Source organism: Apus apus, chromosome 2, assembly GCF_020740795.1.
Source record: "Apus apus isolate bApuApu2 chromosome 2, bApuApu2.pri.cur, whole genome shotgun sequence".
Lineage (NCBI taxonomy): Eukaryota > Metazoa > Chordata > Aves > Apodiformes > Apodidae > Apus > Apus apus.
The window spans coordinates 101889174-101916371 of NC_067283.1; the positions used below are offsets into that span (position 1 = coordinate 101889174).

At 36.0% G+C, this 27198-nt stretch overlaps 1 protein-coding gene across 1 annotated transcript in view; it reads right to left on the reverse strand.

The window, feature by feature from the left end:
* Positions 1-9331: 9331 nt before the first annotated feature.
* CEP192 (centrosomal protein 192) overlaps positions 9332-27198 on the reverse strand; it is an 84472-nt gene continuing 66605 nt past the window's right edge. Inside the window, exons 47-55 of the mRNA XM_051610268.1 lie at positions 24458-24563; positions 23135-23339; positions 21964-22043; positions 21022-21117; positions 19412-19531; positions 16036-16157; positions 15014-15137; positions 14497-14555; positions 9332-9702 (exon numbers count right to left, since the gene is read on the reverse strand). Of these exons, the coding sequence (XP_051466228.1) occupies positions 9564-9702; positions 14497-14555; positions 15014-15137; positions 16036-16157; positions 19412-19531; positions 21022-21117; positions 21964-22043; positions 23135-23339; positions 24458-24563 (1051 nt within the window). The 3' untranslated portion in view covers positions 9332-9563. The remainder of the gene's footprint in view (positions 9703-14496; positions 14556-15013; positions 15138-16035; positions 16158-19411; positions 19532-21021; positions 21118-21963; positions 22044-23134; positions 23340-24457; positions 24564-27198) is intronic.

The window sequence follows — 27198 nt, forward strand, 5'->3', positions numbered from 1 at the left end:
TCATAGAAGAAACAATAAAATATGCAAAGTAAACTTACAAAAGAGATGCTTATGTGAGAGAGCCTTATAGGTATCATCTGTTTAAATAATTAGAAAATAAACTAACAATTCGCTAAAATTTAGTCACGTCATCTCTAGATTCCATAAATTCATCTTCTGGCCCTACCACTTTTTAACACAATTTATAAAGGAAAGCATGTTTATTCAAGAGAAACTTAGAACAGAACACAACGTCAACATATTCTTGAATTTTGGCAAGTCTACTCCACACTGTTTTCCTTTTTTTTTTTTTTTTTTTTTTTACATTGGAAGAGAAAACTGTGAGGAGCTGTATCAAAATCAGAAGGACATTTTAATACTTTGCTCTCAATGTTTTCCATAGAGAAAATAAATCAAGAAACCACTCCAATACCAAACACCGCAGTGAAAACTTGAAAACCCACAACCCAATACTAAAAGCTCCTAAACCCTACAGCACATTCTCAGAGAATCAACAGGGTGACACTCCCTGATTTACCTGAAAGGAAAAAAATATAAAAATTCCTGCTCTTTGGATCTTACACATGCCAGTGTGTTAAATTATGAGTCTTTGTTGCTTTGGCATTCCAAACCCTCTCCATGGAGGCCCTGGTCTCCAAACGCTGATAGCATCCAAAGGAACAAACAAACAAAAGTTCTGAGCTGGTTTTCACACAATTGCTGAAAACCTGCAAGATATAAGTGAAGAACATCTGAACAGATTATTGAAAAAGAAAAAAATCTGCAATATGAGGATACAAGATATTTCTTTCCTAATACAGAAACCCCACCTGCCTAGCTATCATGCTTTACTACGAAAAAACTTTGAAAGACTGTTTCTCTCTAGTACTCATGAGTCATTTTCTAACATCGCGTCTTTGGCAGCTTGAAGCATTCTGAAAGTGGAAAGCAAACAAAATTGCTTTTAATGCACTCATAAGAGGGTACTTCAGGTTTTTTAAAAGCCATTTTTTCTCTATCTTTTAGCTGCTAGGAGGCTTTAAATGGGACCCCTGTAGGTTTTTGTCTGTAAACCATACGAGAGCATAAAAGCTTGGAAAACTTGCAGAGATTCTGAAGCAGGTTCACACAGCTTTATTGAAACTGTGTGTGGTTTTGAAGCTCACCAGGGCTCTACACACCAGGAACCATCTAAAATTGCCAACTTAAAAAATAGATTTGAAACTCATAGAAGATTATGATGAAAACCTAAGACTTATTTTGTAGGCTTCCAGCTTGAAAGAAAAAATACTGTTCTGTAAATAGGGAGGAACGGGTTTTCATTCTTTAAAGGTTTTTGGGTATTGTTTCTTTGAAAACAGATACAGTAGCCTGAAAAAGGGATCAGAGTAACCTCTGTAAACACTGCCTGAATTAACCTGCATCAAAGTGATTCACCTGTATCATAAGAATCAAACTGATCAGTCCATTATTCCAATCCACAGTGGTTCAACTATCCTAAAAGCACTTGCAGGTTTGTTACAATGGAAATGTGTCAAATCTTTCCATGTCTTTAGAGGTGACTCTTCTCAACCCATTTCAGTATCAATCAGAATAGCCAGAAAGCAAAGAAGGCTTGGAAAACCACCACTGACATCCATAAATACCATGAGAAATGAGAAACTACTTTCATTTATATGAAGAATAGTCGAATAAGATTTTTCTGACTAACAGTTCTCTTGCTATCATCAATTTCTAATTTTACATTGTAAGGTTTACTAGAACTTGGTGTTCTGAAAGAAAATAGAAAAGTCTCATTTTGAATGCCAAGGCATGCAGAAAATTTTATCACAGTAGGGTCCAATGGTATTTCTCATGCATACATAGTTTGCATCAAAGCCTATGAAAGTTCTGTGAGGAAAGATTGTCAGACTTTTTACTTCAGCCAACATTGACATTCTAGTAAGATACCAAGAAGGTAATAGACAGAAATGAAATTGCTTTTCACGTTTTCTGATGGCATGGGGTACAACAGACAGAGGATGTTTAATACTATTTAAATCTGCTGTGAGACTGATTTTGCCAGCAGTAGTTGCTTATAGCTTTTATACTCATAAATTTTATACTCAATGGTGAACAATACTCAGCAGTGCTGTTGATTTCAGATTAACCATTCAGTATGTTAGTAGCTGTGCAACACCAGGGATTATAAAACACATAGTGTTGGTGACAAAAGCCTATTTTTCCATAATCACAATCAGCTATGGAATTAATTCCTAACTCAAGAATGTCTATGTAACATCTCTTATTAATATAAATACTCAAAAAGTTGTTGAGGTTTTTCCTAGCATCCTATTTGGCTAGAAATCCATTGGCCCACATTAAATTGCCAAAATCTATAATATGAGATAAGAGCATAAGAGCAGGAGAGAACAGAGATCAACAGTTTCCTAAGTCCTTGCAATAGCAGATATTTCAAGGAGCTTCCAGAGGTAAAAAGAAAAAGGTTAAACCACTAAGAAACCAAAACGTTTATCCTTGCCTGTTTGGACTGGAGGGGACAGAGAACATGGCCCCAGATCTAGCAACAAGGAGGCAAGATACACTGACCAGGTGCTTAAAATACTTCCTTGCCAAAAAATACCCATCAGCATACTCTGCCAACCCCATGTGTACACCTGTAGCAATCTTCAGTGCTTCAGAAAAAGTTAGGGAGGGAAACGAGAACAGAGAAAAAAACCCAAACAAAATAGAACAAAACAAAAACAAACAACAACAACAAAACAAACAACCAAACACCATCCAAAACTTTCAGAAGCCAGGGAAGGGAAGAATTCATTCCTGGATCTTGCAGGCAACTAGCAAGTCTGAAGCATGGCAGTAATACAGCACAAGTGTAGTGTAAACAGACACTCAAGCAGTCTCACTGTTTATCAAAAAAAAAAAAAAAAAAAAGGAGGAGGGGGAGAGATACTATTCAAAGTACTACTCAAAGAGAGTAAAGTCTGGAAGAGCACAGCCCATGGCTGGCATTTCAGTATTTCTTTTGCATTGCTTAGACCAATTTGAAGAAAATCCCTGCAAAGAAGCTTTCATAAGATGGCATTTTTGTGATTCAGTATAGCACCAATATTCCTTTTGAGTTTTAACTGTTCCTAGAACATTCTTGGCAATGAATTTAAACTTTTTGAAAGAGGTCGCATTTCACTGTAAATGGTTATCTGGTATTCACAACACAAAATAAGCATTTGAATATTTATTGTGAGCACATTGCATTTTAGGGAGAACACACAAAGATTCTTACCACAATTATCTTGTTCCAGCTTTAATATATTAGCTGTCACCTCTTTAATGGATCTTGTGAGAAAGGAAAGTTTCTTTCTTTAACTCTCTTTTCCCCCTGAACGCAATTACCACCTCATTCAGAGTTCTTTGTGTCCACCTAATCTCTCCGATTATGTCTCTGACACCACCACAATACTACATGACTGACATACCTGACAGCTGTGACTAGTGACAGAAAACTCACAATGAAAACCAGCTCTATGCAGGATGAGTATTACCTACCGCCAGCCTCACAGAACAAACATGGAGGGAAGGTAAAAAAGGGGTGGGGGCATTTCACGACTAGCCTAACCCCTACCGATTTTTCCTCCTTTTAGAGCCAAACAGCATTGACAGGCAGAGCCTCTTTGTACATACCTACCTAATGAACCAATTGTTGGATGAATACAAAAGAAAACCCATTAGTATTTTAATTTTGAATTTATAAAGTTGAAAACGCATGTTTGAAGACCTGACTTACAAGTAGGACTTCATGGATCATTTTGTCTCTCTCCAGCCCTTTTATGCTTCTCTGGGTCATAACTCCCAGCTGGTGCTCAACTGTCAGATTTAGGCAGGTGGCAATAGATGCCTGTGAGGAAAGCTATACCTGAAAATGCCATTCCCAGACAACAAGCTGCCACCGGAATCAAGCACAGACTACTTCAGAATCCAGCATTTAGAGCCATAAAGAAATGAAGACGCATTACAGATAATTGGCTAATTCAACAACAGTAATGAATATATTCATCAAGAAAAACATTAAGGTAGAATGCTTTAAAAAATTCATATACTTTAAAAATTCCAGGTTTTAAAGTAGCATTTCTACATTCATCTTGTCAGCACCAACTTCCTTTTTTTCTCCATTAAAAAAAGGATGAAGTTTTTAGGAACGCAAATGAAGCAGATTTTTCTAAATATACAGAACATTCAGAACAAATAATTTAGTTGCATCTCTCCGAGCTCTTGAGCAGCTTCAAAAATTACACATTCCCAGAATGACTGAGAAGGGACAGAAATCAAACTAACATTTTCAAATTGGAATGTCTAGAGCCAAAATGTGCCATTCAGGCACCCAGTTTTCAGAGATGATCAGATAATACTTACAGAAAATTAATTCAAGTGCTTTACAATCTATCTGATAATTACAACTAAAAACTGCTCTTGTAAGTTTCCTCAGACAATCATATACAAAAAATGCAATGTAAACTTGAAGGATATGCTAAGGAAAGCTTTGTGGTCAAACAGTATGTAATTGAAGGCTGAATTGCTAATTTTCTATCTTAACTTTCGTATACTGCAAGTAAGATATTTGTGCAGTTACTATAGATTCAGCACAATGTTACATTAAGATTGAAAAGTTTTAAGAAGCAGTTTAAGCAAATTAATAAAATGTTTAAAGAAAACCCTTTTTAAAAATCTGTCATGTTTCAGTAAACTGACAAAGAAAAAATAGAAAGATTCATTATTATTAAAAAGCACATTGTGAAAAATCTCTTCTACTGTTAATGCCAACTCAAATTTTCAAATGGAAAGCTGGAATCAATATTCTACTTAACTGGAAAATTTGGTGAGGAAATTGGTAGAATGCCAACATTACCACTTGAAAAAATATTAAGTCATCTTTCTTACTGAATATGAGGCATCACTGCAGGCAGGTGGATTCTTCACATGGATGTTTCATGTCTGTCATACTGATTACAAGACATGGATACTCTTCATCTGTGCTATACAATGCAAGCAGTAAGGCATGAACTTGTATTATCTAGCTTTAGGAGGGGGAAAAAAATTAGAGTAAGATAGCTGTGAACAAAAGTCAAGATACTCAATTACATTCCCAGGGACAACACATCTTAGGTCCAAAGTCCACTCTTTCATTAGCTTCCAAGGACTTTTGTTCCCATAATGCCTTTTCCCATTTACAAAGATGCTATAATATAGAAAGTTAACACACTTAACAAATAAATGATACATTACCTACTAACCTCACAGTGAGCTGATAGCTCTGTAGCCCCCTAACCCCTCTGCAAATTGTAACAAGAATATACCAGCATTTCACCTAACAGGCATTCCTACCACATATATGCATGAAAGTCTTTAATACTCTTACTTCAAAAAGCCACCACTGCCCTCAGTACCTTACTGTATGCACCCAAACAGCCTTCACAAAATCATCTTTACCATTTTAACTTTTTATATGATCAAAATAATTTTCTAGACAGTCAGACATTGATACGCACCTTTACTAGGTTTTCTGAACACTAATTAGTTTCAGATGCCAGGGCAACAATCTCCAAAACACACTGAAGCACGTGTACAGAATGTATTATAACTCCATTTATAATCAATGATGTGAAAACCTTACAAAGCTGTTGAATAATTATGATTACTAATATCCCAATTAGCCTGAGCAGGTACAAAGACATCCTTAGTGTTACACCTAATGAATTTTTAAAAAATAGTTTATTTCTGAATTTTCTCTCTGACTGGTCTTAAAACCAACAAGTTAGACGACTATAATGAAACAGATGTGGTTTGGGATTTGTTTTGGTTTAAGCTTGCCTGCTTGGTATGTTTGAGCCAGTCTTCTGAGTCTGAGACAAAAGACTACATCCAATAACAGGAGAAAACTTTTTAGAGTTTCAAAACTGACAGTGACCAAAATTATAAAATTATACCCAAAGCTAATTCTAACACTTTTTTTCAAAAGTATCATTGTTTAAACTACTAATGAATTCTGCAGTCTTTGGGAACTGGTCAAGATTGTTCTATTTTTCTGTATCCCTAAAAGATGTAGAGACAGAGATCAAGGCTCCTACATAGTAAGGCACAGGACAACTCAAAGCAAGATCATCTGGAGTGTAGAAATTTCCTGCATAGATAAAGCAACCATGGTGAAAGGAAGCTGTCTCATTTGTTGAGCTAGGAATGGAAGCAATCTGAAGTGACTTCCTCAAGACTTTAAGTCCCACTGAAGTTCTGACTTTGCAAGTAAAAACACATTGGCTACACTCCAGCTCTTGCACTGCCTTTACTGGAGAAACAGTTAATCCAGAACTGACAACTCAGCTGTCTGTCAATCTTGGGCTTCCATTGAAGTACTCCTTTCCTCTTCCTCACCTTCTTTACCTCACAATAAAACAAAAAGCAAACCAACATCTGTTTTCAAGTTTGCCTTGCACACACTAGAGCATGTCTTTTCCTAGAGATAATGTGCTTTAACCATATATGACAAGGTCCATATCTAGAGATTATAATTGTTGTCAATACTTCTGTTGCAACCACACCAAAATAGTATGGGAGTACTTACAATAAAAAAGAAATAAGAGAAAATCATGTAGTGCTTAAAGAAACTTCTCTTAAACACTTGTGAAAGGAGAGTAGAACAGATGAAAAATTAGATTACCTATCCCTCTTACATCACTTGGAATAATTTTGAGTTGTCTTATGAATACAAGTATGGCAATGTAATTCAAATAGCCAAAGCAACTCCTGGGACAACTGCTCTAGGAGTTTTCTTGAGCACAGAGTCTAGTCATGGAGTTATCAGCCTGTAACTTCCTCTTCACACTGTAAAGAAAGCAATTTTTATTGGACATGAATCAGGTAAAATGGGCTGCAAATAGATGCCAAAATATTTAGCATCACCTGCAACCACCTGCAAGAGTCCCAGGCAGCAGGCCTGCCATAGGAACTGCATTCAGAGGCAATTCTGAATTTAGACCAAATTATAAAAATTGCGGGTTTTATTGCAACTCAGAGATGCTCTTTTACTTTGCGGGAAATTCTCTGTGACAACACTGACAGTCATTTCAACTCCTTAGGCACCATGAGAAACAAGGCATCTTTTTAAAGAATCTTTTCTTATTAATATAGAAGGAACAGAGGCTGGTCCAGCATCAAAGTCACCAAGGTTTAATTCTACAAAATTGAAATTTAGAGGTAAAATATTCGGGAATAAATTTAAAATCTTGGAAAAAAATTTTGGAGGTGTTCTAAGAGTTATTTTAAGCTTGTGGTAGCTTCCAGTGGTAGGAAGAATCTTTCCACAGGAGGGACTTCCATTTAACCTTGTGGAGACTAGAAATGTCCCAATGGATAGTAAAAGGCAGAAAATCACATAACTCTTATTAAGATAGTGACCCCTCTTCTTCAGTGATCCAGTTTCCTTATTAACAGACTGCCACCTAACAATTTCTACTGAGAAACCAAAGTCCTTAAGAAAATCGTAAAGATGAATCAATCCCTGCAGAAGACTACCATCAAATTGAGCAAGTAAGACTAAACTGCAGAGCTTAATGAAACGTCAGATTTAAGCGGATGGTCAATAATAGCAGCTGCTAGAGTAGTAAATGTACAGTGAACATTACTTCCATCAACAACAAATCACAAGCCTACTCTGGTGCCTTTAACTACATTAACACACAACATGAAAGCACAGAAGAGAATCTATACAACAGTTGGAGCTAATGACCCGAAGTACCTGCATCACATAAGAATTATTCTAGACAAGCAAGAGGCAAAGACAAGTATAGAAGACAGGGCAGCTGGAAGATATTCAATTAGGAAACACAAAGGCTTTTAAGTTAGTAACATTGAGCTCAGTCTTTCTTCCAGCTCTGGAAGAGACTGTTGATTGTGCTTCTAAAACTGAACCAACACAGGCGTTTGGACACTAAAATCTTTCTAGAATGAAACAGACAAGCCTGTTGAGGTAAGGCAGAAGACAGAAAATTCCCTCCATTCCAATTCTGTATTCAGGAGACATACACAGGCATCACCATCAACTAGGGAAATGTGCAGGCAGCATCTGGCACAGAGAGGGCAAGAGGAACATGGTCACAGTATCTAACAGACAGGAGCTTATGTACTGATGGCAGAATAATGATGTCCAGTTTAATTTCTTTCAGTAAATCTTCCCTTCCTGGTCTCCAGACTGAGAAATGAGGCTTTATGAAGAAAGAGCCGCTTTAGTATACTTAAACATAATAGTTGTGGCATGTATCAAAGGCAATGCACTGGATACTTCAGGCTTTTGCTCCCAGTTTTTTCAAGTTTCAGTTATTTGAAAATGCAGTTAAACAAACAATCTCTTATTGAAAGAATCTCACTCACACTTCTGTGAACCTGAAGAAAGGAATAATGTACGTAAGCTATGACAGAACTATGCTGTCAAGCTACATTTCTTGCTTAAGGCAACTTCAGACATACAGCTCCATGCTACAGAAATAAAAAAGCAGAGCCAAAGAGTACAAAGGACATGGTAACAATGGCTGATTGAAGAACTCTTGTTTACTGAATCCTACAATATAACAACTGCAGAGCACTAGACAAAATTAGAAAGAAGCCAGTTTAGTACATAGAAAATAAAAAGAGTGCACAGTGAAATTTTAAAGATTGCTGTCACATGAAGTTGTGGAAACAAGGTGTCAGAAGGGTTCAAAAAGGAGAATAGATGAATTCACAAAAACAGGCCCATTAACAGAAGAAAAAGGGATAGGTGGGAATCGTACCTCCCACTCCTAATCCAATGACTGCAGCTTAGGAAACACAGGTGAAGTGAACCAAAAGCAGTACCCAGGCTTATGTCATCTCTCAAAGCAACAGCGCTGTTAGAGATGAAATACTGGGTTAGATTAATTGTTCTGCAGGGCTGAAGGCAGTATTGCTCAAGTTTAATTTACATAGTTAGGTTTAAAAACAATGCTTATGTCTGCCATTGAGCTCTGTAAAAAGTTCAGAGCTGACTGTCATCAATCTGATCCCAGCTTTACCAGATGGAGACATGGCATTAACAGGTCAGCATCTGACTGCAATCCCTTCCCCTGCTCTCCCAAGGCCCACAGAAAACTAGCATTGCCTAAGAGCAAGCAGCTTGATCCCTTACCAACAGCAAGGAATCCTCTAATCAAAGACAGAAATTGGGTAGAAGCAACTGTTAACACATACATTTTATTTCTGTATTTACAATGCTTAAAATATAACAGTAACTTGCTATTTTTAATAAATGCAAAAATAGAAAATTTTCCTTTTCAACAAAAGTGCAGAAACATAAATTAGAACATAACTTTAAAATGTACAAAGTTATTTCTCTGTGGTTTTACTATGAAAACATTTGTAAAACAAGCACCATAATTCATCTTACAGAAGACATTCCATCAAAGCAGCATCACAGGGCAAAACAAGTAGGACATTAGTACAGAAATGTAGTGGTAATTTTTCCATTATTTTAAATTACAAACTGTTTTAAGTTATTATTATAAATTATAAAACTGTTCTGACTATTTTTTTGCAATAGCTTTACCACATAGCCGAATAGTAACTGGATTATATCTGGTTGACAGCACAGTGAGGAAGCCTTCAAATTTTCCTTCTGCTTTTGGCTTGAATTGGACTGGTACATTAATGTAATGATGAGATCTGTAAAAAGACAATTACATGCATATTCATTGTTAATAAACAAGTAAATCCTACCAGATAGAGAAATTCTTCACCAAAATAATATATTGGATGTGCACTGGATCATTAAGTTTATCCTTTTAGATTTTATTATCTAATATTCTTCTGAGGGATTATGATTGCAAAGTTTTTTCATTCCTGCTGATTGTACACAGTACTACAAAACTTCATTGCTTCTAGTTTACTTAGATAACTTTGGTCTGCCTCTTTGCAATAATATTGACAGTGTATACATTATATTTAGAGCAAAGTAACTACATTTCTTCCCTTCAGAAGTTAGCAAGTCAATATACCCATCCTCAAACAGTGTTTTAAAGATTTTACATTATACTTTTCTCACAAAAACACCAAATATTACAGTTGGCTGTCTTAATTGTCAAAAGCCTAGAGTGCATGTTTTAACATACATAAACTATACAAGTAACAAGATGGAAACGCTGAGAGGCAGCCTATTAGATTCCATGACATCCAACTGAAATATCCACCAGTACTAACAGACAGATAATTGTCACAGGCACAAACTGAAATTGAAATAAGAAAATTGAAATAAGAAAATATGAACAGCATCACTTAATAATACAAAGAAAGAAAAGGTGTTTTTTCTTTTATTGTTGCACCAGCTTTCTCCCCTTAACAGCATTTGGTATTATCCAGCATCCTCTAGCATCTGCTTATTTTCACTACTTTCTTTTATTTTGTTCCTACCTTTTTATATTCCTTTCCTCTATACTAATCCAACCTATCTTATCAGTCTGTGCTCTTGCCCTTCTCCTACCTTTGGAACTCAAAATACTGGCCCTACATATAAGCCTGATCCCAGCCTCATCTGTTTATTATTGTCCTTATTCATAAATTAGTTACTTTTTATAGTTCTTTTTTTAAACAGATCCTGGTAAATCAAGTAACTTAAGGGTACACACTTTTAGAACAAAGACTGGCATGTTACTGTATTTTAATTGGATTACTACAACAAAGTACTGATTATGAAGTACTGAACTACAATCAACAATACAGCAAAGGAGCACAGCCAGATCAGTGTTTCATGTCATACTTGATTGTTGAGCATTGTATAACAAACCTGGCACACTCTGTCTTTATACATCTCTAATATATGGGATGAAGGTATTCACTCAGCTTTATTTTTAAACATCCATTTTATAAAGCATACCATCAGTATGACTTCAATCTGTAACAGTAACATTACACTAGAAAACATATTTTAGTAAGAACAGAGCCTGAAGCTGCTAACAACCAGACCACCCGAGAATTTACAAAAATCAAAGTAAATTAACCAGGAAGTCAGAAGGGATGCACAAGTCTATATCATCATCTCCAAAATAATGTATTTCTGCTTCCTTACATACCTTAATGATCACTCAAAAAAGAATAAAGAATAATAGAATTGTTTTGGTTTAGAAAAGATGGTTAGGATTATCAAGTCCAACTGCTGATCTAGCACTGCTAAGAGCGCCAAACTCAAACTTTATACCATCAAGAACTTAACAGTAATTTACATATTGCTCTTTTAAAGAGGTGGTCACTTCTGGCTGTCAAATATTAATTTCTAGAATATGTACTATATTACCTCAGAAAATGCCCTGTCTCAGTATCACTTAGCATATTGCAGTTATAATGCAGTTCCATTTCACCTCTAAGTTCAGGTGTCTATTTGGTTTCTGCTATACACATTATCACACTTCTCTAAAAGCATAACTAACCAGGCATTACTTAAGAGTTTGGTTTTGTAGCAGTCAGTTGTTTTCCTGCAATAGGCATAAGGTTCAACACACTTGAATTCTCATGCTTCCTAATCCAAAGGTAAGGATATCCTTCAACTAACAAAATAGGAAAGTTCATACTCCAGCTACAAGCTCTTTGGGCTACTACATGCCATAGATGTTCTTAGAAATGAAGCAACTTGGGGGGGGTTTCTCAAATACAGTAGCCAGAAACCAGTCAAGAACAGTGTTAATGAGAATTCCCCTGCTGTTTTTCTTTTACAGAAAAAACTACTTCAAACTTTTCCTTATGCCAGCAACTAAATTAGTCTGTGAATACTATGGCCATATGAATATATGGCCTTTACAGGTTTTTGCATCAGTTTCAAGTGGTATTTCTGAGAAGTCAGGTATGTCTGAAGCCTACTTCACAGAGTAACTAATAATGTAATCCTCTGAACACAATAGCAGCACTAGGTAAGTTTAAAAGGAACAGTGGGGGTAAATGGCATCTAAGCCATAGTAATCAGATTCATGGTCAAAGAATACTGACTCCTGACATGCAGAATGGTGTCAGTTAGTCAAGCAAAAAACAGTTTTACCTTTTAGTAATATCTGAAATATATCCTACCCTGTAATCAACTTATTTCAGATGGCTTCTGAAGGCAATTCAGTAGAAACACCATAGTTTACAACCTTTTTTTAGATAGGCATAAAGTGGCAATTCTTCCAGAAACATAGCCAAAGTTTTTTGAAAAGTCAAGTGTTTTTTAATGTTTCATCTATCAGTTAAGTGTCATCTTAAAGGTAGTCTTTTTGCAGTACAAAAAAATAAAAAATAATCTACTCTGTTAACAAGTAGAACTCCTCTATTGAATGCCAGCTCCTAAGGGAACTAGTTCCCACCCACTCTTTGCAAAACTTAATATTAGCTAAATAACATCTCTCTGGATAAAAATTAATATATACTTTAGAATAGTTAATGAAAATTAAGATTCCTTTTTGTTGTTGTTGCTACAGTTTTGGTTGCAAGATACTGTATTTGAGTAACAGCCATTACTATTTTCAGCTGAGCAAACTTTGGTAAAGGAGCCAACAGTACTACGTACTGGTACCTGTGATGACATAAGAAATTAATTGCACAAGAACTGGGAAGCCACTATATCAACTTGTGAAAGTCAGACTCTTGATATTAAATACAAATACAAACCTGTAATTCCATTATCCATACTTAAAACTTGATTACACAGGACTGTTTTTAAATTAGGACCTCAAAATGAAGAGCATGCAACAGACTGTGTTTACTAATGGACACTTTTTGGTCAAAAAATACAGATAGGTGGTGCTTTATTCCAAGTTCCTGCAAGTTTTCTTATCCAATTACTTTTGAACATTGTAAGAGTCTGGTTAACCTAGTTCAGAAGGAAACATTAACACTGGCTTTCTTGAAATCCTCCTTGATGCTGTTGTCAAATAAAAGACACTTAAAGAAGTTCCCTTAATGCTTCTTTAAAAATATCTATCCAAGACAAGTAATTCTTCTGGGCTTTATGCTCTTAAATGGGAGAGCCTCCAGAGCTATGCTGACTTCAGATAAATGAATTTTTAAAATACTAAGAAATGTTTAAAACTGAGAAAAAGCAGCCAAAGTTACTAGAAAAGAAGGTTGTAGAATACTATTAGAAGGTGCAATATATTCAGTTGATAACCTTTAGAAAAAGTAGACTGAATTTTAAACTTAAGTGTACTTTGGATAAAAGCAATAGGAGTTTACCATCTCCCACAGAAAATACACTGATTAGCTTTTACAGCATTCCTCAGGAATATTTTTAAAATATTTAAGTGCCTTCCAGTAAACTAACTCATCTTTTTTTCTGGAGACAATCAAGTCATCTTGTCCTTTGGCTGCAGCTGTACAGCCTCAGACTAATCTAGCTAGTCATCTTTGTTTGGATAGATTTTGTCTTGGTCACTACCTCCATAAAAAATAAAAATAAATCCCTATGCCATCTGATGTGACTTATTTAATAAAAAGATGGCAGTTAAATAGAAACACTGGAACATAGGTCTAAGTGGATTTATAACACTTTGCACTGAAAAGTGGCCTTAAGAATACCTTGAACAGCTGTGGCTAACACCACCACTGCCCTGTCTTTTTAATAAATGCTAAGTATCACTAGCAGAGAAAAAACTAGGCTTGGTGCCAGAGTATCTAGTTCTATTTATGATTTTGCTCACAATTTCTGTTCTGTATACCCTTAGTTTCCTTTCTTTACAAAGGGGACCTGTTTAAACACCGAGAATGTATGCTGTATGACTTCTAATGAAAAGCTTTCATTGTCTTCCTGACAATCCCACTGTTACAGATGAGCATGCAAGATGCCATAGTTCTTGGAGATGACTAGTAAGACTGTTAAATACTTGCTGTCTTGAACTCCAAAGATGACTGGGTTTATTTTAAGGGATTATTATCACCAACTTGAAAATTCCTTTTATGCAGGTAATATGCTGAAATATTTGGTATGACAAGGCAATTTCACTGGCTTCTCAAACCTTGTATTTACAGAGAATCTTTGATGCAGCTCTGCAGGTTTGTCAAATCAGAAGCAAGATGAAGGCAATTTCCTTGGTCTGTTGTGCAGAAAGTATAAATGGAAGCAATGACTTGATTGTGCACAGCATGCCAAATGGTTAAATGAAGCATTAGGCTTAGCATTAAAAGCAGCAGCACTGTTAGTAACAATTTGCAGGGAAGAAATTGGCAGATGAAGAAATAACTGTGTGAGCTCATTCTGCTTCTAACCAAGATTTGAGAGTATAGCTTAGGCAGGAAAAAAACAACAAAACAAAAAAAACACAACCAAAAAAACCAACAAAACCACACAACGACAAAACCAAAAACCTCACCAAAATACTTTAATGCCAAAACATAGGATATTTATATCTACATTTTAGCACTGTACATATAGTATTTATCTTACTGAATTTGTTGGTTTTTTTTTTGTTAGGAGAGAATGTTAGCATATGCACTACTCACCTTAGGGAGTATTGTGAGTGCTTGATGTAGAAAGGCTCTCTGGGTCTTAGGAATTTCAGCTGCAGTTCAATAGAAAATCATTAAAAGCACACACTTCTAAGCCTACGATATTCAATTTATGACATGCTTAAGATAAATCAGGTCACTTACAGATACAGTTTTAGACAGACCCAGGGTTTCAAAATAAAACATGCCTAGATTTCTGCATAGCAAGCAAAACTCACATTTCAATATTTTAATGAAGTTACAAATTAAAATAAATAAGAGTAATAACAAAACTACACAAACTATAATCTATTATTTTTTCAGTTATAAATATATTACAAGTACATTGATTCTGTCAGAGAAGACAAAAATTACAGGAGAGCAAAATTCTTCAAATATAATACTGATTTTTGAAACTAACAAACTGACAGTTGTACAATTGCAATCTTCTATCAAGAGTGAAAAAAACAGCGCAGGTGAACTGTTGGAGGACTTCTGAAAATGTCTTTAAGGTAAACTCTGTCAAACTTACCAAGTGTGTTGCAAAGGAATTATTCCGCAAGTTGACCTTCAATGTGCATGATTCCCCAACTCTAGTTGGAGGAAAAGTGTACAAGTCTTCTGGTGCATATATCCCTCGAATTATCTCATTTTGTCTGGTTTGAAAAAGAGATTTAAGATATTAAGATTTCTTACTTATATGGGCTGGATTGCATCCTTCAATATAACAGGTATATTTTCTGAAAATGAATCAGGAAAAACAGAAAGATCCTGAAGGTACCAACTCTCTTAGCTTAAGTTTTATAGGCAATACATTTTAGCCAAAAGGAATAACGAAAGCATCACTGTGGGATAAATCTATGTACATTTACTGATACATACTTTCACATTCTGAACTTTTCTCCCATATTCTTTACTAAAGAACTAAACTCTTCTCAAAGATGCTATGTTAATTCAAAACTCCTCTGGCACATTCCCATCATCCCATGGTCAACGAACTGGAAATCAACTTAGGACTGAGGAACAGTAAGGTACATGCAGTACACTGGTCTTCTCAGAAATTACTTTACAATTCTATGAGGTCTCCAGAAGGGGAGTATTCAAAAAGTATACACAAGATTCTACTGCTGATACCAGTTCATTAACAACAGCAAGTCATGGTTAGACAACTTAGAAACCCAAATGAAAAGAAAAAGCATGGGAGATGGAACAACACAAAGTTATTAAGAGTTTTGGCAAGTCTATTTTTTGCAGCTATTCACTCTTCAACACAGAATCATAAGACAATTCAGGTCATAAGGTAACCAGGTGGTCTCTAGTTCAACCTCTTGCCCTAATCAGAGTCAGCTGTGAGGTCAGACCAGGCTGCTCAGAGCTTTGCTCAGTCAGATCCCAAAAACCTTCTACCATAGAGACTGCACAGCCTCTCTATGCAGCCTGTTCCACCACATAGGTGTCCTAATGGTAAAAAGATTTTAGTTGTAAGGTTGGAGAGTTTTCTTCCCCTTTTACCCAGCTGCAGACTCTTTTGTTTCAAGTTTTGTCCATACATACCTTGCTTTAATTGTATATGCTCCAGAGTAAACCTTCCTTTCTGGTATAACTGGAAGCTCAGTTTTTGTGAGGGCACTTGGAGAAGCTTTCACACCTAAACTTTCTTTTTCTGCTTTACTACCCTATTGACAAAAAACAGAGAAGTTTTTAACTTTGCATGCAAAAGTATTTAAATATTCATGTAATTTCCCTTACCCAATCCAAGACTTTTATTTAAAGTGTAGTAGTTGATCAGTAGAGTCTAGATCATTGAGACAGAAGCAATGATTTAGGAGGAATTCTTGAAGGGGCCTCTGTGTTTTACAAATACACTATTTGTTACAAGCCAGCTCACAACAAACTAACAGTGCAGGTAGAATTCTGAGAAGGCTGCTAGCAACGAAGGTTTAGCAAAAGCCAAAATTAAAAACAATTCCTCTGCAGATATTCTGCCCATATGCCTCAAGAACAGCAAATTCAGCTGAACAACCGCTCAGAAAAAATAAAGGCATAAGTTGTCATTATAGTTTGAATTCTCACAACAGCAAAAAGCTTTGTAATAATTTTGTATAATGAACAATATATCCTTCTCAAAGAAAGGTCTCATCAGCAACACAGAATCTGATAATGCATTATATGGTAATTTTTACATTCAGAAATTAGGCCAAAATATTTATCATCAGAACTTCCATTCACTGTACTCTAACACCAGGAGACTTGACCACTCTAAGGTTAATACTTCACCAAATAGCCAATTTCAAATTCTGCACTGTAACAAATCTAGCCTGATACTGCTGGGATCTCTTTGGGTCATAACACACTGAATAAAGTCAAAGAACCAAAAGAACCTCCTGCACTTAAGTCATACAACATTATCTCAATTTTTTAAACACTGCTGACGTTTTAGATAAGCAGTTGACTGCCTTATGCAGAGAAGATTGAAAAAAAAAAAAAAACAGAATAATTTTCAATAGAGATGCTATGACAAACTTGTCTTTCAGACATTCATTTCTTCTACTGAAAGAGCTGCTAAGCAGTCTGTCAGAAATAGCAACAGCCAAACCCCCTTAATTTTAAAGAATATTTTTCAGTTGCAGATAACCCATGAACCACACTAGAACAGAAAACACAAAAACAAGAAAGGATCTGGACGTGTGTCTTGTTCAAGAGCTTTTAATTTTCCATGTAATGAAAAAATATAGGTGTCATGCCTCAGTATTATAATTCAAATTCTAATTTATCAATATGGCAAGTTCACTGCAAAAGAATAAGGCACATATGGAAGATGTTCGGAAATTCCCCCAGGCTTTATAAGAGCATCCTGAAATACTGCATGCTTTACCATAATCCATACTGACTTTTCCTGTTTTAAAGGACAGCAGTCTGTTAACACTGTCCAAATGTTTAGAATTCAGTGCTGTTGTTCTAAAAACCTCAGAACAGAAATTTGCTTCACTTTAAAACTGGAATGATTTTGCTCCCAGAACTTCAAAAGATTTTTTCTTCTCTCACTCCTAGGGTATCCAAAGAAGGTGAAGCTTTGTAATGCTGATAATAATAATCAAATCAGGAGTCTTCGGTAGCAGTACCTTTTGTGTTAACTATTAAGAAATTCAGCTCACTTGGTTGCAAAATGGAACATTAAAAAGTTACAGTCACAGTTAAAGTACGTAATACCACATAAGCAAAAAAATGGTATGCACTTAACATTTGTAGCAATAGCAGGGGTTCTTTATGCAGTCCTCAACTTTCTACATGCTAAAGGAGCAATCAGGTGCTGTCTCAGCCTTCCGGTAGGTTCTTGCTAGTTCCCCATTTCGCCCAGAAGGGACCAATAATTAGATTGAAATACCAACCCAAGACTCCTGGTGCACAGTGATGATTCATTCTGATCTTGGAAGCACACCTGATAGCAGCCTAACAAATGTTTCTCAGGAAAATAAAAAACTAAGTTGGAATGGCCAGTATTGAGAAGCTGTGGTTGCAAAGCACATGCAGAATCCCTCCTTTCTTTGTCTCTAGGATCAGTTTTGGATGCAGGATCTTCTGAGCTCCTGACTATGATTTCCAGTGGTGGGGACTACAAATGCATGCAGAGCATAGTCAAAGTCACAGATAATTAGTTTTTCAGGAAAAAAAATGAAAGCAGTATCACTGATTTTCCTAACTTCCTTGTTCTTCTAATTTTTTCCTGAACTGTTTCAAATTTTTCATTTATTTTGAGGTTGTGCTATAAATAAATACCACTCAATCACTCTGAATGACAGTTAGTCAATCTTCCCACTTCATTCTACCAAAAATCACATAAATCAGAATGACAGCCCTCTGCCTCAGCAAACCCAGCAGGATTAGGTAAGAATTAGGTAAAAGCTGAATAAAAAACATCCCAAACCATACTGGTCTCATTCTTCATGTCAAAAATTAGAAGTCATTTAACACACATTTTTTAACAAGTCTCCTTTTCAGCACAATTAACTACCAAGAAGAACAATGACACTACAAAAGAAAATGTAGGGTATCACAGGCAGAAGGACAAGTAAGGTTCCTACTACTGAAACAGGCTTTGTACTGTACAGAAAGATCCCAAATCTTTATCTGGGTTTCTTAGAAAAATCAAGTCAACTCTCTGGAAAGGACAGCAAAGCATATATAGCAATTAGACAATAATGAACATACAAAGCTTTTCACATTCAGCTCACTTAACTAACCTTTAGAATTATTTGTTCATAATAGTAATAGATTCTCTATCCTACATAGACTCCTCTTGCAAGATGGTGAGACAGGGATTAAAAGCAAGGTAAGGAGAGAGTGCACAGAAAACTAGTTCTAACTCCCAAACCTTTCCTTCCAAGCCTCACCATAAATTTAAAGCAAAGGAAAGCTCAAGTCCAATCACTCCCATATACACATCTCAAAATCACCCCCACCTACATTGTTACTCTGATAAAATACTCAGGTTCAGTCAGGGACACATCCATAACTCCAATATGGATATTTGAAAAGTTCAATATTGCATTAAGCTACATATTATAGCAAAGGTTTTTTGCTATAATATACTTTGCTATTAATTTACAAAAATAAAAAGAATCCACTTAGTGGCTGATACAACCAAACCTGTGTCTACAGAAACAACTCCCTCAGAAAGTGAGTGTGCCTTTCTCTGACAAAAATATAATCTTACATCTTAAATGGAAAAATATAATGCATTATCATGCAAGTAAGATGAAAAAGGTGGTTTTGTAACATAAGAAAACAAGTTGGATGGTTTAGTGTAACAAAAATATCAGCAGGGTTTTTTTTCAGAGTACATCACTACACGTGAGAAATAATACTATATAGTAAAATTAAGATGTTACCAAAAAGTGTGCTCAGGGTAGTATAGCATTTATATACTCACTGCTCCAGAAAGATGAAATCTAAATCTCTGTTTGCAACTAGGTTTTTCAACTGGGTGACACTCAAGGTCCCAGAACTGGGAGTATTCTCCTTTGTCTCTAGGTAGAAAGATTATAGCTACCTACAAAACAAGAGAAAAGTTTTGCAGAAGATTATTGAAATAATCTATACACCTGCACAATTTTACCTACATAAAGTTCCAGTTAAGCCAGCACAAAATTTACACACTTCAGAACAAACATTCCACATACAGGTGATACTGCAGAAAACAATACAACTCATTCTCCTCTGCCCACAAGAGAAAAAGTTCTGATGAAATAGGTTGCACAAGCAATCTTGAACAAAATTTGAGTTCAGCTAATCCGAACTCAAGTTTAAGCAAAGTCAGTAAGTGCTTGTGCACAATTGGTTCTGTTAGTAAAATGGGGGAGAAGGGGACCAGGAGGAGAAATATACACAGCTGAAACACAGCAATATCATCCTCCATCTGTCAGCTAAGCTGTGAACAACTGCAGTCCTCGAGCACGAACTCTGTAAGCACACTGTGCTACAGCTACTTGAAGGCTTCAAATTTAAACTAATGTGCATTTGATCACCCTTAAAGGTGATCTATGTAACAAGGCCTAGTTTCTGTATAGTGCTGTACCAGATGAATTCAAGAGTAAACTTGCATTGTTTTCAGAGTTGAGGTTGAGGGAAAAGAGAGAGAAGGGGAACAGTAGTTTAGAAGAGATCACTACAATTATATATAACTAGCCAAATAATATCATACCCACTTCAAAAAAAGCAGCAAATCATGATAGCACTTTACCTTATCAGCTCCAGCCAACCAACAGCCTGACATGCCAATAATGTAAATGTTACTTAAATAGGCTTGAACTAGGATTGCTAAGGCAAAGACAATTATTTAAATTCAAACAATGGTCTTCAATGTTATGAAATAAATATAAAACAGGCCAGGAGTAAGCTTTTTGTGTCTTAGACTCCAAATTGCATAACTATAGAAATAATATAGTTAAGAAACGTCATAGTAATCCATGAAAATGAAGAGATAAAATTGAAGTAGCATTGAGGAGGAAGGTGAGGGACAAAAGTCCCATAGAAACCTATCCAGTATGTACTTTGATGGACTTGATAATTGTGGTTATGAAACCCTCTAGTGGCCAGGAGATAAAATTGTAAGTCAAATGAAAACAACTTTAGGGCCAACCGTTCTTAAACAAGTATGACTGCTTCTAAGAAAGGGAAAATGATTCTCACACCAGTTTCATAGGAACCCAGGATTATTTGCGATTTTCTTATGTAATTTTATAAAATATTAAAAAGCAAGTTTATGTTAAAGAATAATTTATTTTTAACAAAACAACACAACACAAAACACAAACACCATAATGTCAAACTATAGATTGCATGAATTCTTAGAAGCAACTTGGCTAATGTTGTAACAGTTGCAGTAAGTAGATACTGATATAACCCAGAGCTCAGTTTTGGAAGGCCAACACTTTATCATTACCAAAGTATGACAAGCTTCAAAAACTGTTATTTCAGAGAATTTCTCATGTAAGACCCCATTTTCCCATATTATTGAAATAAATATAAACATCAGTTTACCTTCTCTTCCCCATGAGCTTCAAGAATACCAGAAACACGGGAACATCGGAAAACGGAGTAACCAACCCGATAAACACTACCAGTTCCATCCACATCCTGCAAGTAAAGTTACGAGTCAGATTCAGAAATAAAGCCAAAAACCCACTACACAATACGCCCACCCACACCGCCCTTAGAAAGGACTGAAGAAAATAGACCCAATCAAGCTGCTTTCAAGTGAACAAACAATATTGACTCCCTAAAAGCAAATTAATAAAGACTAAAACTACTACATTTATGCAGTCACCATGACTACTGACTGGAACTCAGTGTATTCAGCCATCTTGGGTTACAGCTGAGAGCACTAAGTATTTTTCATCATTCTGTGACAACACACTATAATAATTATTGTATAAAATCAAAGTGACCATCACAGCATTTCAGACTATCAAAAAACAGTGAAGCATTTACATGTGTGAATGGTACAGCTACAGTAATTGCACAGGTGACAGCAGCGTAATTCAAATATCCTTGACCTAAAACATTACCAACAGGGATACTATGTACAGCATAATTCCAGCAACACAAGTCTCAAAAGAAGGCAAGCCTAGCATTCTGGAGCCAAAAGGGACACACATCTTTCATGCATGCTTGACTGCTTAATGTAACCTGCATGATGATTCTAGATGAGCAGAAGCAAACTCTATAAGCCAGTAAGCGAAACAGAAATTGTCCCACTGAAAAGATTGATTCACAGTCAGGGAGCAGATTAGAAAATTAAAAAAAATAATAATAATCAAATGTTTCCCTAATATGGAAGGGGCAAAAAGAAACTTTGTAACTGAGTTCGCGCTCAAATGCATATATTCTTTCTTGAGAGGATGGAAGGAGAAAGAGAGCAGCAGGGAGAAGGAAAAAACCCAAGAGATTTGCATAATGCTATTAATGCAAGCGTTCACTCACTTTAACATAGGGTGGTGCAAAAGATGACAAATTCCACTTCATGTTTTCAACCCCTTTATTCTCCATTTCCAAGTAACTCTCTAGAAGATAAATATCAGACTCGCATATCAAATGCCTTAGTTTAAGTGTACAAGTATCTTTAGTGAAAAGACGTTCTCCTCACAGAAAGGAGGATAACACACTAACATTATCAGAAAACCCCAGCTTTGACTGTATCAATAAACATATTTCCCACCACGCCACTTGTGAAGAACCAACACGAGATTTGTAAAATCCTCTCAGTTTAGAGCAGCACTTGAGGTAGTTTAGTTGCATATGTATTACATGGGACATTTATAAAAAAAGGAAAGGAGTATTGTACTCCTGTTTCGTAAGTGTACCAAAAAAACTCAGGTATAATTGATAATTTAAGCCTTGAGCATTCTGAAATCTGTTAAATAAATATGTAGTGTGAATCATGTTTTTTAGAATCCTCATTATCTAGAAAACTAAACACTACCAAAAAAATCTGGTATCTAGATAACAGGATGGCAGTTTCATACAGTAATTTGAAGAACTGTAAGCATTACTGGAATTAAAAATACAGACTGAGGATTTGAGACTCCATTATCAACAGTGTCCTCCTTGATCATTAAGCACAAGACAGGGATAGCCAGACTCATGACTGACATTCCTATCAAAGTAAGGAAGAACATTTATTTCTCTGCTACACACAGAAAAAATCTCTCACATTTTAGGGACACACACACAGGTTAGGAGAATGAGTCTGCTGCAAAAGTGTAATGATCCAGAAGAGCTTCAACAAAACACAGCAACCTCATAGTGCCCTCTTTGACCAGGCACAGTATGGTTGCACTCACCACAGCTGCTTTAAAAATTGGTACATTACCTGTCTGTATGGAAACCTATCTGTGAGGAAAAGTGTGACTATACTGTGTAAGGAGAAGAAAAAAAAAATAAAAAAGGAAGAAAAAAGACTTATAAAAATAGTTTCATTCCAAGGACTAACATTTCAAACTAAAGGCAGTCAATCACATTTATCAGACTACAAGAAAAAACACAAAGTCAAGGCATTCAAGTTCCCAAACATGCAAAATGCAGTAAACAAAACCTCTGAACACAAGATACTACAGATGTTGTGATTACTGAGTAAGTAATATACCAGTATTACCTGAGCTTTGGTCAGGTCTTGTTCTAGGAAAAATGATGGTTCTGTTCTTAATTTCCATTGCTGTTAGAGAGACCACTGGGAGAGGGTTTGCCACACGAACAGTAGGATTTTGAGGCTGTGGACTATATATATTACATCCTTTACATGGAAACTCTGCTCCAGACACACGCTCTGCAGCTTGCTCTCGAATCTGCACCTTAATAAACTTTTTCACAATTTGGAGAAAAAGAAAGATTTAAGTAAATAACACAATATATTAACAAGACAAACCATTTAGCTCTATTTCCTTGAGCTGTAAGAGCTTGTGTTGTCCAGCTCTATATTCCAGCAGAGAAAGAGCGTCATATGTTATGTCACCAGATCTTTCCTAACTTAATTTCACAAAATGTAGAGATTGTAGGTCAAGTTTAATTTAGAACAAGAAAACTTACTGAAAATTTGCTATCTACATGTTTTAACTCAACAGGAATAATGATTTAAATACTTTCAATTCAATTGACATAGAACACAATATAGTTTAAGATGTGCATGGTCTGCATTCTCAACCCACTCTCTTCAACACCTTCCCTGTTTGGTGATTTTTAAGGCACCTCTAATCTTGTATCATACCTCATCTTCATCCATCAAGAATTAAAGTAGGCAAATAAGCTGTTTTATCCCTTCAGTGTCTTATTTCTGTCTCCATGCATTGTTACAAGAAACCCAAAATACATACTGGTTGTAAAAATAAAAAATAGATCTCTCTTTGGGGGACATTACAAGGAGTTTCTCCTTCAGAAAACTGACTGCTTCCTACATTTTGTTTATATACCTTAATCAGGGAAAAGCCTTGGATTAAAATGCAAGAAGATCAAGAACCTGTCTAGACATTCTTTATCACAGTCTTGTTAGCCAGAAGCTTAAGTTTACCTTAAGGGAGCTATGGGGACTTATCCAATAACTTCCTTGAACTTCTTTTTATTTTAAAATATTATATAGAGTGCTTTTATACAGGCATATGTACATATATATATTTAGCTTTTCTAGAAAATCATGCATAAGGCAGTGGTGGGTATACAGATGCAATTTTTCTGGCAATTCAGTCTAAGTGTTCACATCATAGTATTGATTTAGAGATTAATGAACTAAGACTAAGTTGGTAGAATAGCATCTTACCTACATTTATTCTTTTCTTTCTCCCTCTTAAGAGAACTTTACAAACTAGAGAGAATAATGAAAATTGACAGAACTGCAGCCTCCTACCTAAAAGGTCTTAACATTACTAGACTACTCAGCAAAGTAAAATAAACAGTTTCAATCTCAACTCTCAAGTGAGACACAAACCTTTTGTCCATTATCACAATGGATATATATTAGGCCACTCCAAGGAATTAATGAAGGTTTTGTGGCAAGAGATGGATTAGGACTCACCAGAACTTGCACACTGCTCCTAATAAAAGAAAAATTATTAGAATTAGTATCTACAGCAGATCCCTCTAACTTCTATGTAAGAGTAATTTTTGCATATTGTTAACATGCACAGCTGGTCAGGCCTTGTCAAGCAGACACAATGACATGCTTCAGAAAAACAAGCTTCAATACTAGTCACCAAGAGAGTTGTAGTGTTCAAAGTATACTGCACAACTTGCATTCCAAGAATCTTTTAAACTAGTTCTAGTTTTAGAGAAGCAGCTTGCTTTCCTTTCTCTCATGCAGAATTGACTTTGGAAAGCAGACAAGTCTTTTGGTGTTATCAATACAGTCTATAGCCATTTACAGGAGACACTGAATAGTCTAAACTCACTTGAAGCAGTTATGGCATCATACAGTAATATGACCAGTGCTAACATATATTCTGACTTACAATGTTCCATATTCTACAGACATTTAAATAGAGGACGGGAGAAAGTAAGCACTGAAGTATTTAAAAATTGAGGAGAAAAATCACTGAAGTAAAGGTCATGGTTGTCTGTTACAAAAGCACCCAAGCTACATTTGAAGAATTAACTTAAGATGTCATTAGCACAGCACTTGGCATTTGAAAGGTTTAGCATAGGAAGAAGATAGTTCCCACAGGGAAGTCAGTTCCATAATCATTGTTAAAATAAAACCATCTCTACAAACTTCAACTAACAGATGTTAATGGCCTCAAAATATTAAATCAGGATACTGGTATCTCCTTAAACAATTGTGGGTATTTCTGAATCTCAGCAGTTCTTAGAATTTTTTCACTCATGGTTCTCTCTCTCATGTACAAGCTGCATACCTACAATTATGTGTTACTAAGTACACACACTTATCACAAACCATTTCACTGTCTTTGCTCCTCCCAGGTGGCCTTTGACATTTACTGCAAACTTCTCATGCAAATCTATCTTGCATGGGGTCACAAACGATGTCTCTTTCAGAAGAGTCACATTAAAACTAAAGACACTATCTCTCCATAATTGCCATGGAAAGAAAGATCCCAGGGAAGAAAGGCTTTTCAAAGGGTGGCTCTTCGAGCCTTCAGAGATTCCAACAGTCCCTGCTCCAGAAGTGCAATTCCTTTCACAGCGCTTACCAGTACTCCCAACACCAAGGCACAGCAACATGCCAGAGGCTATTTTAAGTTCACCTCAATGAGAAAATTCCTTAAAATGCTACCAAATTCAGCAGGGAATCGGGACTTTATTATTCGACATTGTGACAGGTTAGAGGTTGACTTTAGCTCATTCCATGGAACTTAAGAGGCTAGGCAAGGTGAAATGGGGGGTGGTCTGCTTCCTCCAGCAAGGCAGTCAGTCCTTGATCTTAGAATCCTCATTTACCATCATAGAGAAATCAGACCTTCTTTTCTAGCCTAAAGCAGTTCAAGAATTCTGTCAGCCCCAGCCATCACAATACATAGTATAAAAGATTCTGTCTGGCTTCTGTTCTGATAGGATAACTGCTCCTGGCACTGCAGGGAGATAGCAATGGAAAGTAGAAAACCAAGCCAGCACAGCTTGCTGTGCTTAAGTCAACTGTTCACACAGGTCTGCTTCCAACTTGCAGGCCTCTGTTCTTGATCCCGACTACTCACTTGAACCCAACATGTGATGTTTCAGATCAACCTTTTCCAGTGAAGGAAACACATTTTAAAATTATGCAGTGCAAGAAAATTTCTTGCAGAAGACCTTCAATTCCTTCTTTTCAAGAAATTTTCTCACAAACAGTCCTGACTCTAGGGTCTGAGACATTCAAGATGTCCTTACTTTCACAGCTACTAGAAAGTTGTTCATTGCTCTTTTTGAAACCTGTCCTCAGCATTGATTGAATCTGCAAGCAGTGGCAAATATCCTAGCCCTTCCAGATAATCCTCTTTTTTTGCTCTCAATATTAATGAAATTCCCCAGCAGTACATCCAAGAATTTACATCTACATGAATATGGAATTAAGTGTATAATTGTATCAGATCTTGCACAGTGATACAGGACTAAAAAGAAAACACCTTCTATGGGCAAATGTCTACAAAGTTAAAACAACTACTTAAGTAAAACCCAGAAACCAAAGCCTATTTCTTGTGGAACAGAAGACTTATTTGTTTACAGAAGTTGAGATTAGTTTCATAACAGGGTATTAAAATACTTTCTGAACTGACCTTAAAAAAACCCAACAAATTTAGAAGAGAGAAGTGGTCAGAACTTTCAAGCATTTTATTGTAAAAGACTCTGCTGACACCTATGAAAAGTCACACACACATATGCAGTGATATTTTATCACTGTTCCAAAATACTAATGAAGTGACTTGACACTGGCTTGTCATTCTTTTTATACCTACTGATATTGAGAAGCCAAAGGTTGAGAGGCAAAAACAGTTTTGTCTAAACAAACAAAACCCCACAATCAAGTTCTGATGAATATCAGCACATTTGCAGAAGAAAATACAAAGTTGCCAGAAAAGAAGCATTCTATAAGAACTTTTTGTGGGGAGGTTTGCTTGTTTGTTGGGGGGAGGAAGAAGTCCTTTCTTGTTTCTAAAGACACAGGTTCCTTTTTAAATAAAAAAAAAACTATTGTGAAAGGAGATTTTTAAAACTTCAGCTTTTTTGACCACCCAGCTA